This window comes from Chelonoidis abingdonii, chromosome 6, assembly GCF_003597395.2.
Source record: "Chelonoidis abingdonii isolate Lonesome George chromosome 6, CheloAbing_2.0, whole genome shotgun sequence".
Taxonomy (NCBI): Eukaryota; Metazoa; Chordata; order Testudines; family Testudinidae; genus Chelonoidis; species Chelonoidis abingdonii.
Window position 1 is genome coordinate 26,206,527 of NC_133774.1, and position 14,151 is coordinate 26,220,677.

At 40.6% G+C, this 14,151-nt stretch overlaps 1 protein-coding gene across 1 annotated transcript in view; it reads left to right on the forward strand.

The window, feature by feature from the left end:
- Positions 1-12,863, forward strand: part of LOC116824569 (sperm flagellar protein 2-like) — a 96,366-nt gene extending 83,503 nt beyond the window's left edge. Inside the window, exons 22-26 of the mRNA XM_032779921.2 lie at positions 9,833-11,022; positions 11,130-11,353; positions 11,438-11,646; positions 11,741-11,864; positions 11,982-12,863. Coding sequence (XP_032635812.1) covers positions 9,833-11,022; positions 11,130-11,353; positions 11,438-11,646; positions 11,741-11,864; positions 11,982-12,357 — 2,123 coding nt within the window. The 3' untranslated portion in view covers positions 12,358-12,863. The remainder of the gene's footprint in view (positions 1-9,832; positions 11,023-11,129; positions 11,354-11,437; positions 11,647-11,740; positions 11,865-11,981) is intronic.
- Positions 12,864-14,151: the final 1,288 nt, after the last annotated feature.

The window sequence follows — 14,151 nt, forward strand, 5'->3', positions numbered from 1 at the left end:
CATGTAGAAACAGAGTCATAGTTTCCACTCTCTGTGTATATGAAGGAGATGGGTAGGGTATAATCACTAGGCAGCAGCCTCTGAAGGGGGAGTTTATCTCTTCACGATGCTCTTCAGTGTCTCTGGCTGTAGAGCACAGCTGGCTCCATAGCTTTGACTGCATTTTTGCCACAAAGGCTCTAGGAACCAAGATTTGAACAGCTAAAACAAAAAAATCACATCTTCATACTAAAATCCTCAGCTGAAGGGGACAAGGGAGGTGAAAACCAGAAAATATGACAGCAAATGTAGCAACAGCTCATTAAAATAATAATTGATAATGCAAATGGATTTAAATTAAAAAAAGTTAAATTTATGTATGTAGCCATGAAAATTTTTATAATATTAACAATTAGAACTGAGAGGGAAGAATATAATTTCAGAAGACTATGTTTCTCAAAGCAGGGGTCTGAGGTACAATGGGTCAGATTTTCCCTGTTCCTAATGAAGGTGTGGGATACAGTGCAAGAAACCTCCTTCTCACCCTATATCCCTCTGGCATACCCTGTGAAAGAATCAGCAACAATTGCATTGCCTGTAATTACGAGAGTGCAAGTATTGGTCTCTCCATTTGTGTTAAGGGTGCACGTCACCATATGTGGGAGGTGAGACATAGGTTGTCATCACCCCAGTACTTTCAGAAGCGGTGTGCCGAGTCTTCATTTATTCACCCTAATTTAAGGTTTCGTGTGGCAATAATGCATTTTAGTGTTTTTAGAAGGTCTCTATGTCTATAATATATAACTAAGCTATTGTTGTATGTAAAGTAAATAAGGTTTTTAAAATGTTTAAGAAGCTTCATTTAAAATTAAATTAAAATGCAGAGCCCCCCCGAACCAGTGGCCGGTGTGAGTGCTACTGAAAATCAGCTCATGTGCCACCTTTGGCATCTGTGCCATATGTTGCCTATCCCTACTCTATTCAATGGGGAGCCAGTGTAGAGTTCAGGATTTCTGTCCTGAGCCCTACATGGGACTGGTTCTGGCTATCTGAGATATTGCCTTTCCTCCCAGGACCTGCCATGTTACACCAGAACCATGAAATTATCTGCTGAGTATGGGAGGCAAGTAATAAAATTGTACTTCAGATGAACATTTTTGAAGAAGGTCGAATCAGTTGGGAATACAGTAGGGCATTTCATTCATCCAACAGCAGATTTTGCATTTATTGACTTAAGAACAGCTGATGGGTGCTTATGAGGAGGAAAGTAAGAAGACTGCTGACTCCTAAAAGTTCTGATTATATTGCCTTTTTTCTATTTTGAAAATCAAAAGTAAAGAAAGGAATTTAGTAAGAGGTCTACTTCTACATATCTTATGACTAGCTTGGTTGTAAAGGTGTCCTTTTCATGGTCGCAGTGGGTGTTTATCCTGGTGGCACCCATCTCCTCTCCTCTCCATTTGCAGATGGGGAAATGAGGCATAGAGAGTTTAAGTGACTTGTTCAAGGTTACACAGGAAGTCTGTGGCATGCTCTGCTTTGAACCAAGGTGTCGTAGGTCCCTGGCCACTTCCCCAACCCCTGGGCCATACTTCTTCTTTAGTGAGGAGTCCAGTTTGACCCTGATTCTGCAGACACATGCTTAATGATTTGCAGGATTGGGCATATACCAGGTTGTCTTCTAACACAAATACCAAGAGATGAAGATGTAAGTTCTGATATGTAGGTTGTAGATGGAGGTTGTCCATTGGTCTAAGGAACTACTGTATTGAATGAGCTCATGCTCATATCTACTTATTAATTTAATTATCAATGGACAGAACTGCACATGAGAGAGTATCCCTGTGCTAAATTTATAACTACTGTTAAAGTTAAATAATAAACTACATACAACTGGAATAAAGCTGTTAAAAAGTTTAAAATCCCACTTCTGAAAATTAAAGTTAATTCAATAAGTAGAAATTGACAGCTAGTTAAACATTGCAGCAAAATCTATACTGAACAGCCATTCAGACTGCCAGAGACCAGTTGTTTCTAAAAGGTGATCTTCTGTTAAAGTGAAGCAGAAGTGTATCTTAAGACAAAAGGTTGCTATGAAGAATAGTCTGTTGTGCAGATTTCACTCTAATGTAGAATGCAGGTGAGTTAGAGCCAATAGAAAAAGGTACTATAGAATTTTCAAATAATCCAGTCCATTTATTTCACAAGATAAGGTATCACTGGAAAACATATAGGTTACTACAGTGGATATTCTGCTTTTTGTGCTCTTGGGTCTGTGATTCCAAACAAATTCTCATCATTCAATTTTTCTGAGCTGTTGGAGCATACACAGAGGGTGTCTTGCACACTTTTTTTAAGTTTCTCAGGCTGCACCCCAAATACCAAGGTGAGTTTCTTTCTGACATCTGTCAATAGAGAAGCTTCCCAGGATTTGTCAGCACTTCAGTGGTAAGGGTCTGCTTTGCAGTGATGCTGTACAGCATTTTTTTCCTGCATCTTTTTCCTTGGTCAGGCTTCTAATATTAAAGGCTTATTCTGCAACCAGTACTCACATTGGATAGTACTTGCTCATGTAAGTAGTTTCATGAACTCAATTTAGTGGGACTACTCAATTCAGTGGGACTACTATTGAACAAACATTAGTTGATTTGAGTAAGGAATACACAGTCGGGGGCCTAAAAAAGTAGTTTTGGTCTACAAAAAATTTCTGTGTATGGCTCCTACTTTTTGAGTGGTGCCCAATTACATTACTGACCCTTTTGGAACTTAGTTCCTACATTACTGCTCCATTTAGAGCATAGATGATTTCTGTGCCTTTAGTGCACTGGCCTTTTCTCGTTTCACCCGATTGTCTGGTGTTTCAACAAGGCATTGACTTATTGGCTTTCATGGTGCTGATTACACAATGAGATTAGGCCTCAACACATGGAATACTCAGTACCTTGAGCATCGAGTCATGAATCTCTTCAGCACAAAGATTGTTTCTTTTTAGATTTCAGATATTTCAGTATGCTAAGTGTTCATCTGCTCCCATCCCACAGTTCAACTCTTTAGATCTGAACATCAACACACTTGCTGCCTTATTCTCTTTTTGTCTTGCTGATCTCACTTATAGGATGGAGAAAGGAAGACACTTCAGTGGTTTCAGAAAATGCCCATATTATAATTGTGTTAAATTCTTCGTCAACAGACACAATTACCTCAGCAGGTTCAGCAAAGCCATGACTAACTGGAATGTGTGATTTTATGTCACCTGATGGCAGAAGTTCTAGATAGCATTTAAAAGCCTTCCATGCCCTGTTGAAATGGAAGGGACTTGAAGTCAGAGTTTCTCTTTACAGCAACCAGAAGCCCCAGTATTCTCTCCATTGCTCACCACTGTGTCAACAAAAATGGATAAGTACATTAGCTAAATGTCTCTGCTAAATGCTAAGCAGCAAAGTTGTTACAATTTTCACCACTTAATTTGTCATTACCGTCCAAGTAGCATAGCACTGACTTGTATGTTGCAGTTCACAGCTCTCAGAGCCATTTTTCAGGCTGTCTGTTTGAAGACTCAAGAAAAACACACTATTCCTGTTTAAATTGTATTTACATGGAAAGAGTTAAGGCAATCAAAAGGTCCAGAAACTTAACTTTTTAATGAAAGCTTAGATTTTACTGCACAATTCTGTGGCACAGGATGAACTGGGTTATACAACAGATTCTTCTGTCTTGGAATACACAGTGCACTGCCTTGAGTGATTTGTTGCACCATCCTGTTCATGCTTCACCCCACTTCCTCCTTGTGAAGTGAGAAATTTCCTTAAACTGTGCTTTTCAGCCTATGTCAGGAGGGGACCAGTTTTGTGTATTCGCTAGCACTCAACCAAGACTTCCAGTCACCCTGCTTGAAATAGTGCTACACAGGTACTGACGAAGTGGGTATTCACCCACGAAAGCTCACGCTCCAAAATGTCTGTTAGTCTATAAGGTGCCACAGGATTCTCTGCTGCTTTTAAAGGTACATGAGACAGTGGATCTTAAAAAGTAGCAGCAGGGGATATCACATGATTTGATCGCATCCGACGAAGTGGGTATTCACCCATGAAAGCTCATGCTCCAATACGTCTGTTAGTCTATAAGGTGCCACAGGACTCTTTGCTGCTTTTACAGATCCATACTAACATGACTACCCCTCTGATACTTTACATGATTTGATGTCTTCTTCCAGACAAATTACCTTGATGATAACATGGACCTTTGCACTGATATTGATACCTCAAAGCACTGTCTTGATGACAAGGCAGAAAAAAACACAGAGAGAGCTTTGTCTGTGTTTAGTGTTAAGACTTGTGCCCTGTTCCATCAGAACCTTTGTCACACAGCCAGTGCTAGTCTTAGCACACTTACCACTGGCACTCCTTGTGATGGTGTACCCAATGGCTCCTTGTGAGTGCCTGTGCTATTAATGCCAATCCTTCCATTGGCACTACAGTCTGTGATGCCTGTTTGGGACTGAAGGGACACCTGTGAGGAAGAAGACAAGGAGGAGTGCTATTATGACACAGAGGAAACTAGTGATTCTTCAGAGGTCAAATATATTTACACAAGGGAAGATAAGTGTAATGACTCTGCCCTCTAGGATCTCACTTTCCCAAGTTTTTTAATTGGATAGCTAGGTCACCAGTTTTCCTTTAAGACCTGATTCTGCCGCTGTTGTATGGTACTACTCAGTAGAAGTATTCAATAAATAGTCCCATTTTCTTCAATGGAACTTCTTGTGGAAAAGAACCCTACTCACTGGGAGTAAGAGTACAGAACTTGTTCCTTAGTCCCTCACTAGAAGACACTAGGACTGAGACTGATCAATTCTTAGATCATATTCCTCTTTGAATAGGATTTCACTAATAATTACAGTAGGGTGTAATATGCTATGGAGCAAACTCACAGAGCACCCCCTTGTGCCAGGACACAGCACTGCAGGGGTTCTTCTGCTCTAGACCCAATATTGTCCATCGTACTGGTGCTGTAGCAGTCTGCAGCTTCCGTAGACTGCCTTTGTCACCTCTCGGTTCACTCCCCTTCTGAGGGCAACAGAAAAGTCCAATGAGGAAAAAATCCAGAGTCCAATGTTCTTTATGCTAGGCCTTTGACCCCCATGTGGAACTCATCTGTCTTTTGCCTCTTTCAGTCCCATGGCCTACACCTTCCCTCTTGCTGCAAGAGAGAGGAGAACCCAGGCCTGCCCTCTCCTCTGGGTTCCAGCCCAGGGACCCTGTGTTAGGCAGCTAAGAACTGCTCTTTCTAATCCCTTGCTGCTTCTCCAGGCTAATCCTGCCTTTTCCTTGTCTTTCACAGGGGCTGCAGATTCCCTTATTTCTGCTCTGGAGTTCTGTCTCCTCATGTGGCTTTTCCCCAGTCAGTTATTCAGGTGCTTCCTCAAGGCTACTCCCAGCCTCTTTGGTAGCAGCTGGGTTGTACTTCATAAAGCCCATTTTTGTCTTGCTCTGTCCTTAAGATAGGAGTCCCCCGCAGCTGTCTCTGCCTGAAGCTGGAGTTGCAGTTCAGGCAATCCCTCATATCTCTTCTTAAGACAGGAGTCCCCAAACTCTTTTCCTTGTAAGTGGGGATTGTAATTTAGGTTAACTGTAGAGCCTTAGCCTGCTTTTACTTCAGCTGATCCCTTTTCCCCTACTAGGCTGCAAGCTTGGAGGGTTCAAGCAAGCGAGCCTTCAGCTGGTATGTCCCCTACTTTGAGGGAGAAGACAGCATGTATGCTGGTTTCCTTCCTCAAGCTTGTCCCTGTTGGCTGAGAGAGAGGTGAGTCTTGCCTTACCCACTCTGCAAGGCTCCTTGTCCCATGCCGTGAAAGAAATAGTAATGGGATTTCCTCCCAAACGTTGCTTCTTTTCAGAACCACTTCCTCTCTTTCAATATCTCCTATTTCCTCCATCCTTATATATATCAGACCTCCCAAAATCTTAAAGGGACATACCATGTGACGGGGTGGGCTGACTCTCCTAGGCCTTACTGCCCATAAGGGGACAGACTACCCCATCACACCTATTCTGACCCACTTTGTGGTTGCATCCTTATTCCATTCTAGCTGTTGCTAAGGCAGTAGATAGGAAATATATGCTTACTCAGATGCTTCTAGTTACATCCCCCAATGGCCTATTGAGAGTTTGGTATAGTCTGCTATAGCCAGGGCTAAAATGGGCTAGATTTGGGGGCAGCATCACCTGATCAAGCCTTGGGACACTAGTATACCCATGCAGAAAGACCACATGGTTGCTTTGCAAATCTCCTGCATGGAAAGAAATCCAGGGCTTCCTGCCATAGTGGATTTACCTCATACATAACAGGTTTTGACAAGTCCTTAGAGTTGCAGCCTTGCCATACCATAACAGCAGTTGATTTATTCAGACAACCACAGAGAGAGCATTCTCTTCTACTGTATTAATGTCAAATTTATGAAAAGATGAAGTCATACCAAATTAAACAAAAAGACTGACTTGTTAGCTGGTGTTTTTCATTGTGCCTTTATGATCTGAGTGGATGAAAGACTCAAGGAAGCAAAGGATGGATTTGTTTTCTTTGCTCTTGATCAAGCCTACACATTGTCCCTGAAAAAAATCAGATTTGGTATCTGTCATATCTTTTGTGTTACCTCCATATGAAGACCTTATGAGCACTATGTGTATCTAGAAAAATCAAAATTAGAGTCAGTTGCTCTTTCTCTAGATAGTTGCTGTGTTTGAGCTCTCTCAGAGAAGGTATTTAAATTTCTTGTGTTTTTCCTAGGTGAGAGAATCAACAAAGATATGAGCCATTTTCTACTAGATGTAACTGTCCTGTTACTGTAGGCTGTTTGTATTATTAGCTGTTGCCAATGCACACATTTACTAAGAACTATTAGATTTTTGTTTTAGAGAGGAATCAAATTATATTGCTGTTGGTTTAAGCAGATATAATTCCTCTGACATCAATGGACTTGCACCTGCATATGCCATTATTGAATTTGGCCCTTGGTATATCTTATCAGCATTATGGAAACTTTCTGTTCTAGGTTATCCAAAGTTTCGGTCCATGCCTCAGTAATTTTATTTTACTTTCTGGAATCTCTATTAGTCTCTCTTTTTTGTTTTTGTTTTAGAGGTGTTTATCCACGACCAGTCCCATTCATGGAGTCTTTCCCACTCTCCCTGCCTCATATTCTATTATATGTATATCTGTCTAGTTGTGATGATACAAATATATTCACAACAGTTTGTTGAGAATTTTTGGTGCTTTATTTTTATTTTAGAGACATCCCTGGAGAGTGGGGAATGTGCCAGAAATGTATTTAGATTAAAGAAAATTGCTTACTTGTAATTGCTATTTTCTAGCAATATGTGTTGTGATAGACCACCAGTAATCTGCCTTCCTGTTATGTATTTTGAGGTTTCTGCTGCTATTTTTTAATAAATAAATTGTAGAAGTATTTCATTTCCCCCTGAGAAGGAACTGGTAGCTGACCTGTAAAAAGATAGTATTGCAGGGATGGTGCAAGATGACCTCTGTGGAAACCAAGCTTGAGGGGTTCCCACCATGCCTGCATGCAGGAGCCTGCCTCCATGAACGATGATGTGTTGCAACATATATCTTGAAATATTAGTCATTTCAGGCAAGTCATCACCTAATGCATAGCTATCAAGAGGAAAATAAACTTCTAGAACAGGAAACTTTATTGGCTAGATTGTGATTTTAGGCACAGCTATGCATAATGTGCGATGTGTAAGCTTCACCATCCCAGGAGTAGTTCTCACAGACATTGTGCCTCAGAGACACCCCCATGAATCACATTTCCTCTTCTTCCTTGTTCCCTGGTAGTAGTGATTTTCTACTACTCTATACCAGTTGCAAATTTTGTGCCAGCCAGCAAGGAGCATAGGTGGAGCCAAAACTCTGCGCTATCTATCTGCTTTGGGTTGAAGTAAGTAAGCATGTATTATTCTTAGGAGTCCAGACCCAAAGGGAGTAAGAGGTGTTCTTATTCCACCTCTTTCTCTTCCATGGGTGTATTAGTTAAATTGGAGAAGATGGGGATTAGTACAAGAATCAAAGGGTGGGTAAGGAACTGGTTAAAGAGGAAACTACAACGGGTCATGCTGAAAAATGAACTGTCAGGCTGGAAGAAGGTTACTAGTAGAGTTCCTCAAGGATCAGTCTTGGAACCAGTCTTTTTGAACATTTTCGTTAGTGACCTTGGCACAAAAAGTGGACGTGCACTAATAAAAAATCTGTGGATGACACAAAGTTGGGAGGTATTGGCAGTATGGGGAAGAACCAGAATATTATACAAGACAATTTAGACAATCTTGAAAACTGAAGTAATAGAAATGAGATGAAATTTAGTAGTGCAAATTGACAGGTCAACAGCAAGAATTTCTGCTCTAAGGTGGGTACATATCAATTGGAAGCTACAGAGGAGGAGAAAGGTGTATTAGTCAACCACAAGATGACTATGAGCTGCCAATGTGATGTGGCCATGAAAAAGGCTAATGCAATCATAGGGTGCATTAGGTAAGGTATTTCCAATAGAGAGTATGAATTTTTATTACCGTTATACAAGGGATTGGTGAGGTGTCATCTGGAATAGTGTGTGCAATTCTGGTCTCCCATTTTTAAGAAAGATGAATTCAACCTGTAACAGGTGCAAAGAAGAGCTGCTGGGATGAACAGAAGAATGGAGTACCTATCTTACAAGAGGAAACTTAAGGAGCGTGGCTTATTTAGCCTAACAAAATGAAGGATATGGGGAGATATGATTGCTCTCTATAAATACATCAGAGGATAAATACCAGGAAGGAAGAGGAATTATTAAGTTAAGGCACAAGATGTTGGCACGAGAGCAAATGAATAAAAACTTGCCATCAATAAGTTTAGGCTTGAAATTAGACAAATGTTTCTAGCCATCAGAGGAGTAAAATTCTGGAACAGCCTTTCAAGGGGAGTAGTGGAGGCAAAAAATCTAACATTTCAAGATTTGAGCTTGATAAATTTATGAAGAGGATGGTATGATTAAATTGCCTACAATGGCAAGTAGACCATCTGTGAATGCTGTTAGCAAATATCTCAAATGACCAGAGATGGGACACTAGATTGAGAAGGCCCTGAGTTACCCAGAGAATTATTTCCCTGGCTGGTGGATCTCACCCACTTGCTCAGGGTCTAACTCTTTCTGGGTATGTCTTCACTACCGGCCATATCGGCGGTTAGCAATCAATTTCTCGGGGATCAATATATCGCGTCTCATCTAGACGCGATATATCGATCCCCGAACGTGCACCTGTTGACTCCAGAACTCCACCAATGTGAACGACGGTAGCGGAGTTGACAGGGGGAGCCACTGTCGTCGATCCCACGCCGTGAGGATGGTAGGTAACTCTATCTAAGATACTTCGACTTCAGCTAGGCTATTCACGTAGCTGAAGTTGCATATCTTAGATTGATCCTCTCCCCAGTGTAGACCAGCTCTCTGATATTAGGAGTCAAGAATGAATTATGCCTCAGATCAGACTGGCAGACACCCTGGGTTTTTGGGTTTTTCCCCACCTTTCTCTGTGGCACGGGGCATGGGTCACTTGCTGGTTTGAATTAGGGAAAATGGTGGAATCTCTGTAATTTTAAGTCTTTAAATCAAAATTTGAGGACTTCATTAACTTAGACAGAGGTTATGGGCCTATTACAGGACTAGTAGGTGAGGTTCTGTGGCCTGTGATGTGCAAGAGTCAGCCTAGATGATCATGATAGTTTTATCTAGCCTTAAAGTTTGTGAGTGTATGCTCCAAACCACCAAGCCCCAAATAATGATTTTTTTTAATTATAGCCATAAAAGCATTGAAGCATTTTAAAGGCAAGAATATCCCTCCTAACAAGAGCAAAGTCGGTGATGAAGGAAAAGAGAAACAGTGTTTTGAACATCAAGCAAAGGGGAATCGCCAGTTTCTGAAAACATGGCTAACGAAATACCCCTGGTTAAAGTATGATGATAAAAGAGGAATAATGTTCTGTGCCCTGTGTCGCAAGCATAATGTGAACTTGGGGGAAAACATACATAATTTTTGTTCTGGGACTGACATCTTTAAGCTTGAATTTATAAATGTACACCACAGCAGTGAAGCTCATGCCTGGGCTAGTTGCATGGAAGCTGCCAGCAGTGCTACAGGAGACCAAGCTTCTACTGAGCAGATGTTAAAGAGCATGAGCAAAGTAACTTTAGGACGAATAGAAAATATTTTTAGAACATGCCATGCTATAGCCAAGTGTGGACGTCCTTTCACAGACCTTGACTGGATGTGCAAACTGGATGACATGAAAGGTGTGGACATTGGTTCTATGTTTAGAAATGACAAGTCAGCAAGAACATTTATACATTATATTGCTGAAGTAGAACGTAGGGCCTTGAAAGAGAAACTCGAAAAATGTAAGTTCTTCTCCCTTATTAGTGATGGAGTGGCAGACAATGCAATCAAAGAAGGTGCAGTTGTATATATACGCTTTGCCTCTGAAGGAAAAGTCCACTGCCAGATTGTTGGGGTTCAATCAGTTGACAAGTCTGATGCTTCAACTATAAAAAATGCCATTGTGAAAACTTTGCAAATAAATCTTCAGGTCAATCTGTCAAGTCAAGACTGGTCAAGAAAATTAGTTGGGTTTGGGAGTGATGGTGCAGATGTCATGGTAGGAGAAAACAATGGGGTAGCTAAGCTCCTGAAGGAAATTCAGCCTTGTGTGCAATCTGTGCATTGTTTTGCTCATCGACTTGAACTGGCTTATAAGGGAGCACTGAAAAGCATTCAGCTATACACCACTCTAAGTGGTCTCTTGCAAAATATATATTACTTTTATCATAACTCACCTCTAAATAAGAGCAATCTCAAATCCATATATGAAACCCTTAAGCTACGTCCAGCGATTCCCTCTCGAATTGGAGGCACTCGATGGCTTTCTCGCCTGCAGACAGCTCTCCAGATCCTTCTTAAGGGTTACCCTGCAATTCTCCTGCATATGAATAAGGTAAGTACTTTAAAAATTGTATGTAACTTGACCAAAAAAAAAAAAAAGCAAGCTCATGGCTACTTGTTTGTCACCATTTTCACTGATGTATTATTTTTCTTGTTGAGTTCCAGATACAAGGAGACCCAAGTGCCTCAAACCACCAAAAAGCCAAATGCCTTCTAAAGCTTCTTCTGAAAATGGAGGTTGTCAAGTTCTCTCACTTCTTGCTGGATATCATTAATGTTCTCAACATTCTATCCCGTGTTACTCAGAATCGTAACTCTTCCATTGCAGATATATTTGCAACCATGCAGTCGACACTGGAAACACTCCAAATGTATAAAACAAGGTGACTGTTTAACCATTACACCAGACGTTTTGCCTCAAAGTTTAAGAAAACATTAATATTTGTTTTGTGTTCTACATTTTTCAGATCTGGTCCAAAGGAGCGCCTAGTTGATGCAGTTACACATTTTCATGGTCACCAGCTTGTAGGAAATGAAAATATCTTACCAGTACGAACCAAAGTATTAAGTAATCTGGTGAGGAGGCTACATGATTGCTTTTGTGATGCCAGCCAAGATGTTTTGAGAGCTACCACCATTGGAAGTTTTAGACTTTGGCCAGACAAGATCAAACAAGGTCTGGAAAACTATGCACTGACTATCTGAATAAATCTGCATTATTCGTGTTTTTCTTTAAGTTATGCAGATGTTTTCTTTCACCTTTGGTACAGAATTTGGTGAAAAGGAGGTCTCCATCCTAACTAAGCATTATCAACCAATACTGGAAGGTGCCAATGTAAAAGTTGATGAGGTTGACACTGAATGGAGCATGCTGAAATTAGAGCTATATGACAGGTAATAAAGAAATTGTGCAAGTTCATCAAACTAAAAATGTTTGAAGCCAATGTGTTTAAAGATTATGTAAAATCTACATGGCCATTTTTTAAATTTATTTTTTGCTATTCTTTTTAGATTTCAGAACATTCGGAGTTTGACATGGGATTCAGTGAATTCAGATTACTCTCACAAGTATCCTAACATCCTGATGCTGGTAGATTTGATCCTAACACTTCCTGCAAGTTCAGCTGAGGCAGAGCGTGGCTTCAGTCAAATGAAGCTTACCTTGATGCAACTGCACTCTAAAGGAATGTCTGAAAGTGTGACTGATCTCATGATAATTCAGCTGAATTCCCCAGACATCAAAAAGTTTGACCCAGAGAAGGCTATTCATTTGTGGAATAGTGCTTGGCAAAGACATAGAAGACTACAGACTGCCTATATGATAGCTAATGGAAGATCAGATTGCTCCTCAGACTCTGATTTTGATAGTCATTATGGGAGTGATTAGAGTTGTTCAAAATACCAAGTTTTCATTTTTGTATCTTGCATGGAGATTTTTGTAACATTCCTTGAAAATTTAGCCAAAGCAAAAATTACACTAAGTTCACAAAAATTTAGCATTGCCAAGATGGCGGCCATTATATGTCCACTACTGAATCTCCAACAGCTTCTCCGATCTGCCCATATACACTTGATATAAAACCAATACCAGGACCAAATCCAAAGATAATTTAAAAAATGCTACTGTAGAGGACTTCATGCCATTAGTGGCTCCTGGCTCCTCTCATATGGGGGAGAGTATGATGTCTTATAGTTTCTTTTAATTTATTATCCATGATTGAATTGTAGTACACTACATCCAATATGATTGTCTGTAATCTCAGCCGCAAACTTGATTTAAACAAGTGTCTTGAAATAGTTGTTTAAGAAAGATCATTGGTAAAGCCCTTACTTTTTTTTAAGAATCAAATGAGAAATATACCTCTATCCCGCTATAACACTGTCCTCAGGAGCAAAAAATCTTACCACGTTATGGGTGAAACCTCATTATATCGAACTTGATTTGATCCACTGGAGTGCACAGACCCGCCCCCCCAGAGCACTGCTTTACTGCTTTATATCCGAATTCGTGTTATATCAGGTCTCATTATATTGGGGTAGAGGTGTACTAAGTAACCATTCCTGTCAAATGATGCTTTCCCCCTGTATCCTGTGAATCTGGGCCACACTCTATCCAAAAAATTGTCTTTCAGTTTATTAGAAGTGGTATAGAATCATAAAAAAATGTAGGGCTGGAAGGTACCTTGAGAGGTCATCAATTCAGCCCCTGTGCTGAGGCAGGATTAAGTAAACCTAAGCCATCCTTAACAGATATTTGTTTAACCTGTTTTTAAAAACTTCCAAATGACAGGGATTCTAGAACTTTCCTGAGAGCCTATTCCAGATCTTAACTACCCTTATAGTTAGAAAGTTTCCTAATCATTGATCTACTACGTACTGCCCTGCCTGAGATTATTCATAGATTCATAGACTCAAGGCTGGAAGGGACCTCAAGAGGTCATCGAGTCCAGTCCCCTGCCCTCATGGCACGACACAATACGTCTAGACCATCCCTGATAGACATTATTCTAACTACTCTTAAATATCTCCAGAGATGGAGATTCCACAACCCCCTACGCAATTTATTTCCAGTGTTTAACTACCCTGGCAGTTAGGAACTTATTTCTAATAGTCAACTTAAATCTCCCTTGCTGCAATTTAAGCCCATTGCTTCTTGTTACTATCATTAGAGGCTAAAGGTGACAAGTTTTCTCCCTCCTCCTGATGACACCGCTTTTAAGATACCTGAAAACTGCTATCATGTCCCTCTCAGTCTTCTCTTTTCCAAACTAAAATAAACCCAGTTCTCTCAGCCTTCCTTCATAGGTCATGTTATCTAAGACTCTTATATCATTCTTGTTGCTCTTCTCTGGACCCTCTTTGAATTTCTCCACATCTTTCTTGAATGCGGTGCCCAAGAACTGGACACAATATCCAGTTGAGGCCTAACCAGCGCAGAGTAGAACGGAAGAATGATTCTCGTGTCTTGTTTACAACACACCTGTTAATGCATCCCAGAATCACGTTACTTTTTTTGCAACAGTATCACACTGTTGACTCATATTTAGCTGTGGTCCACTAGGCCCTAGATCCTTTCTGCCATACTCCTTCCTAGACAGTCATCTTCCCATTCTGTATGTGTGAAACTGATGTTCCTTCCTAAGTGGAGCACTGTGCATTTGTCTTTATTGAACTTCATCCG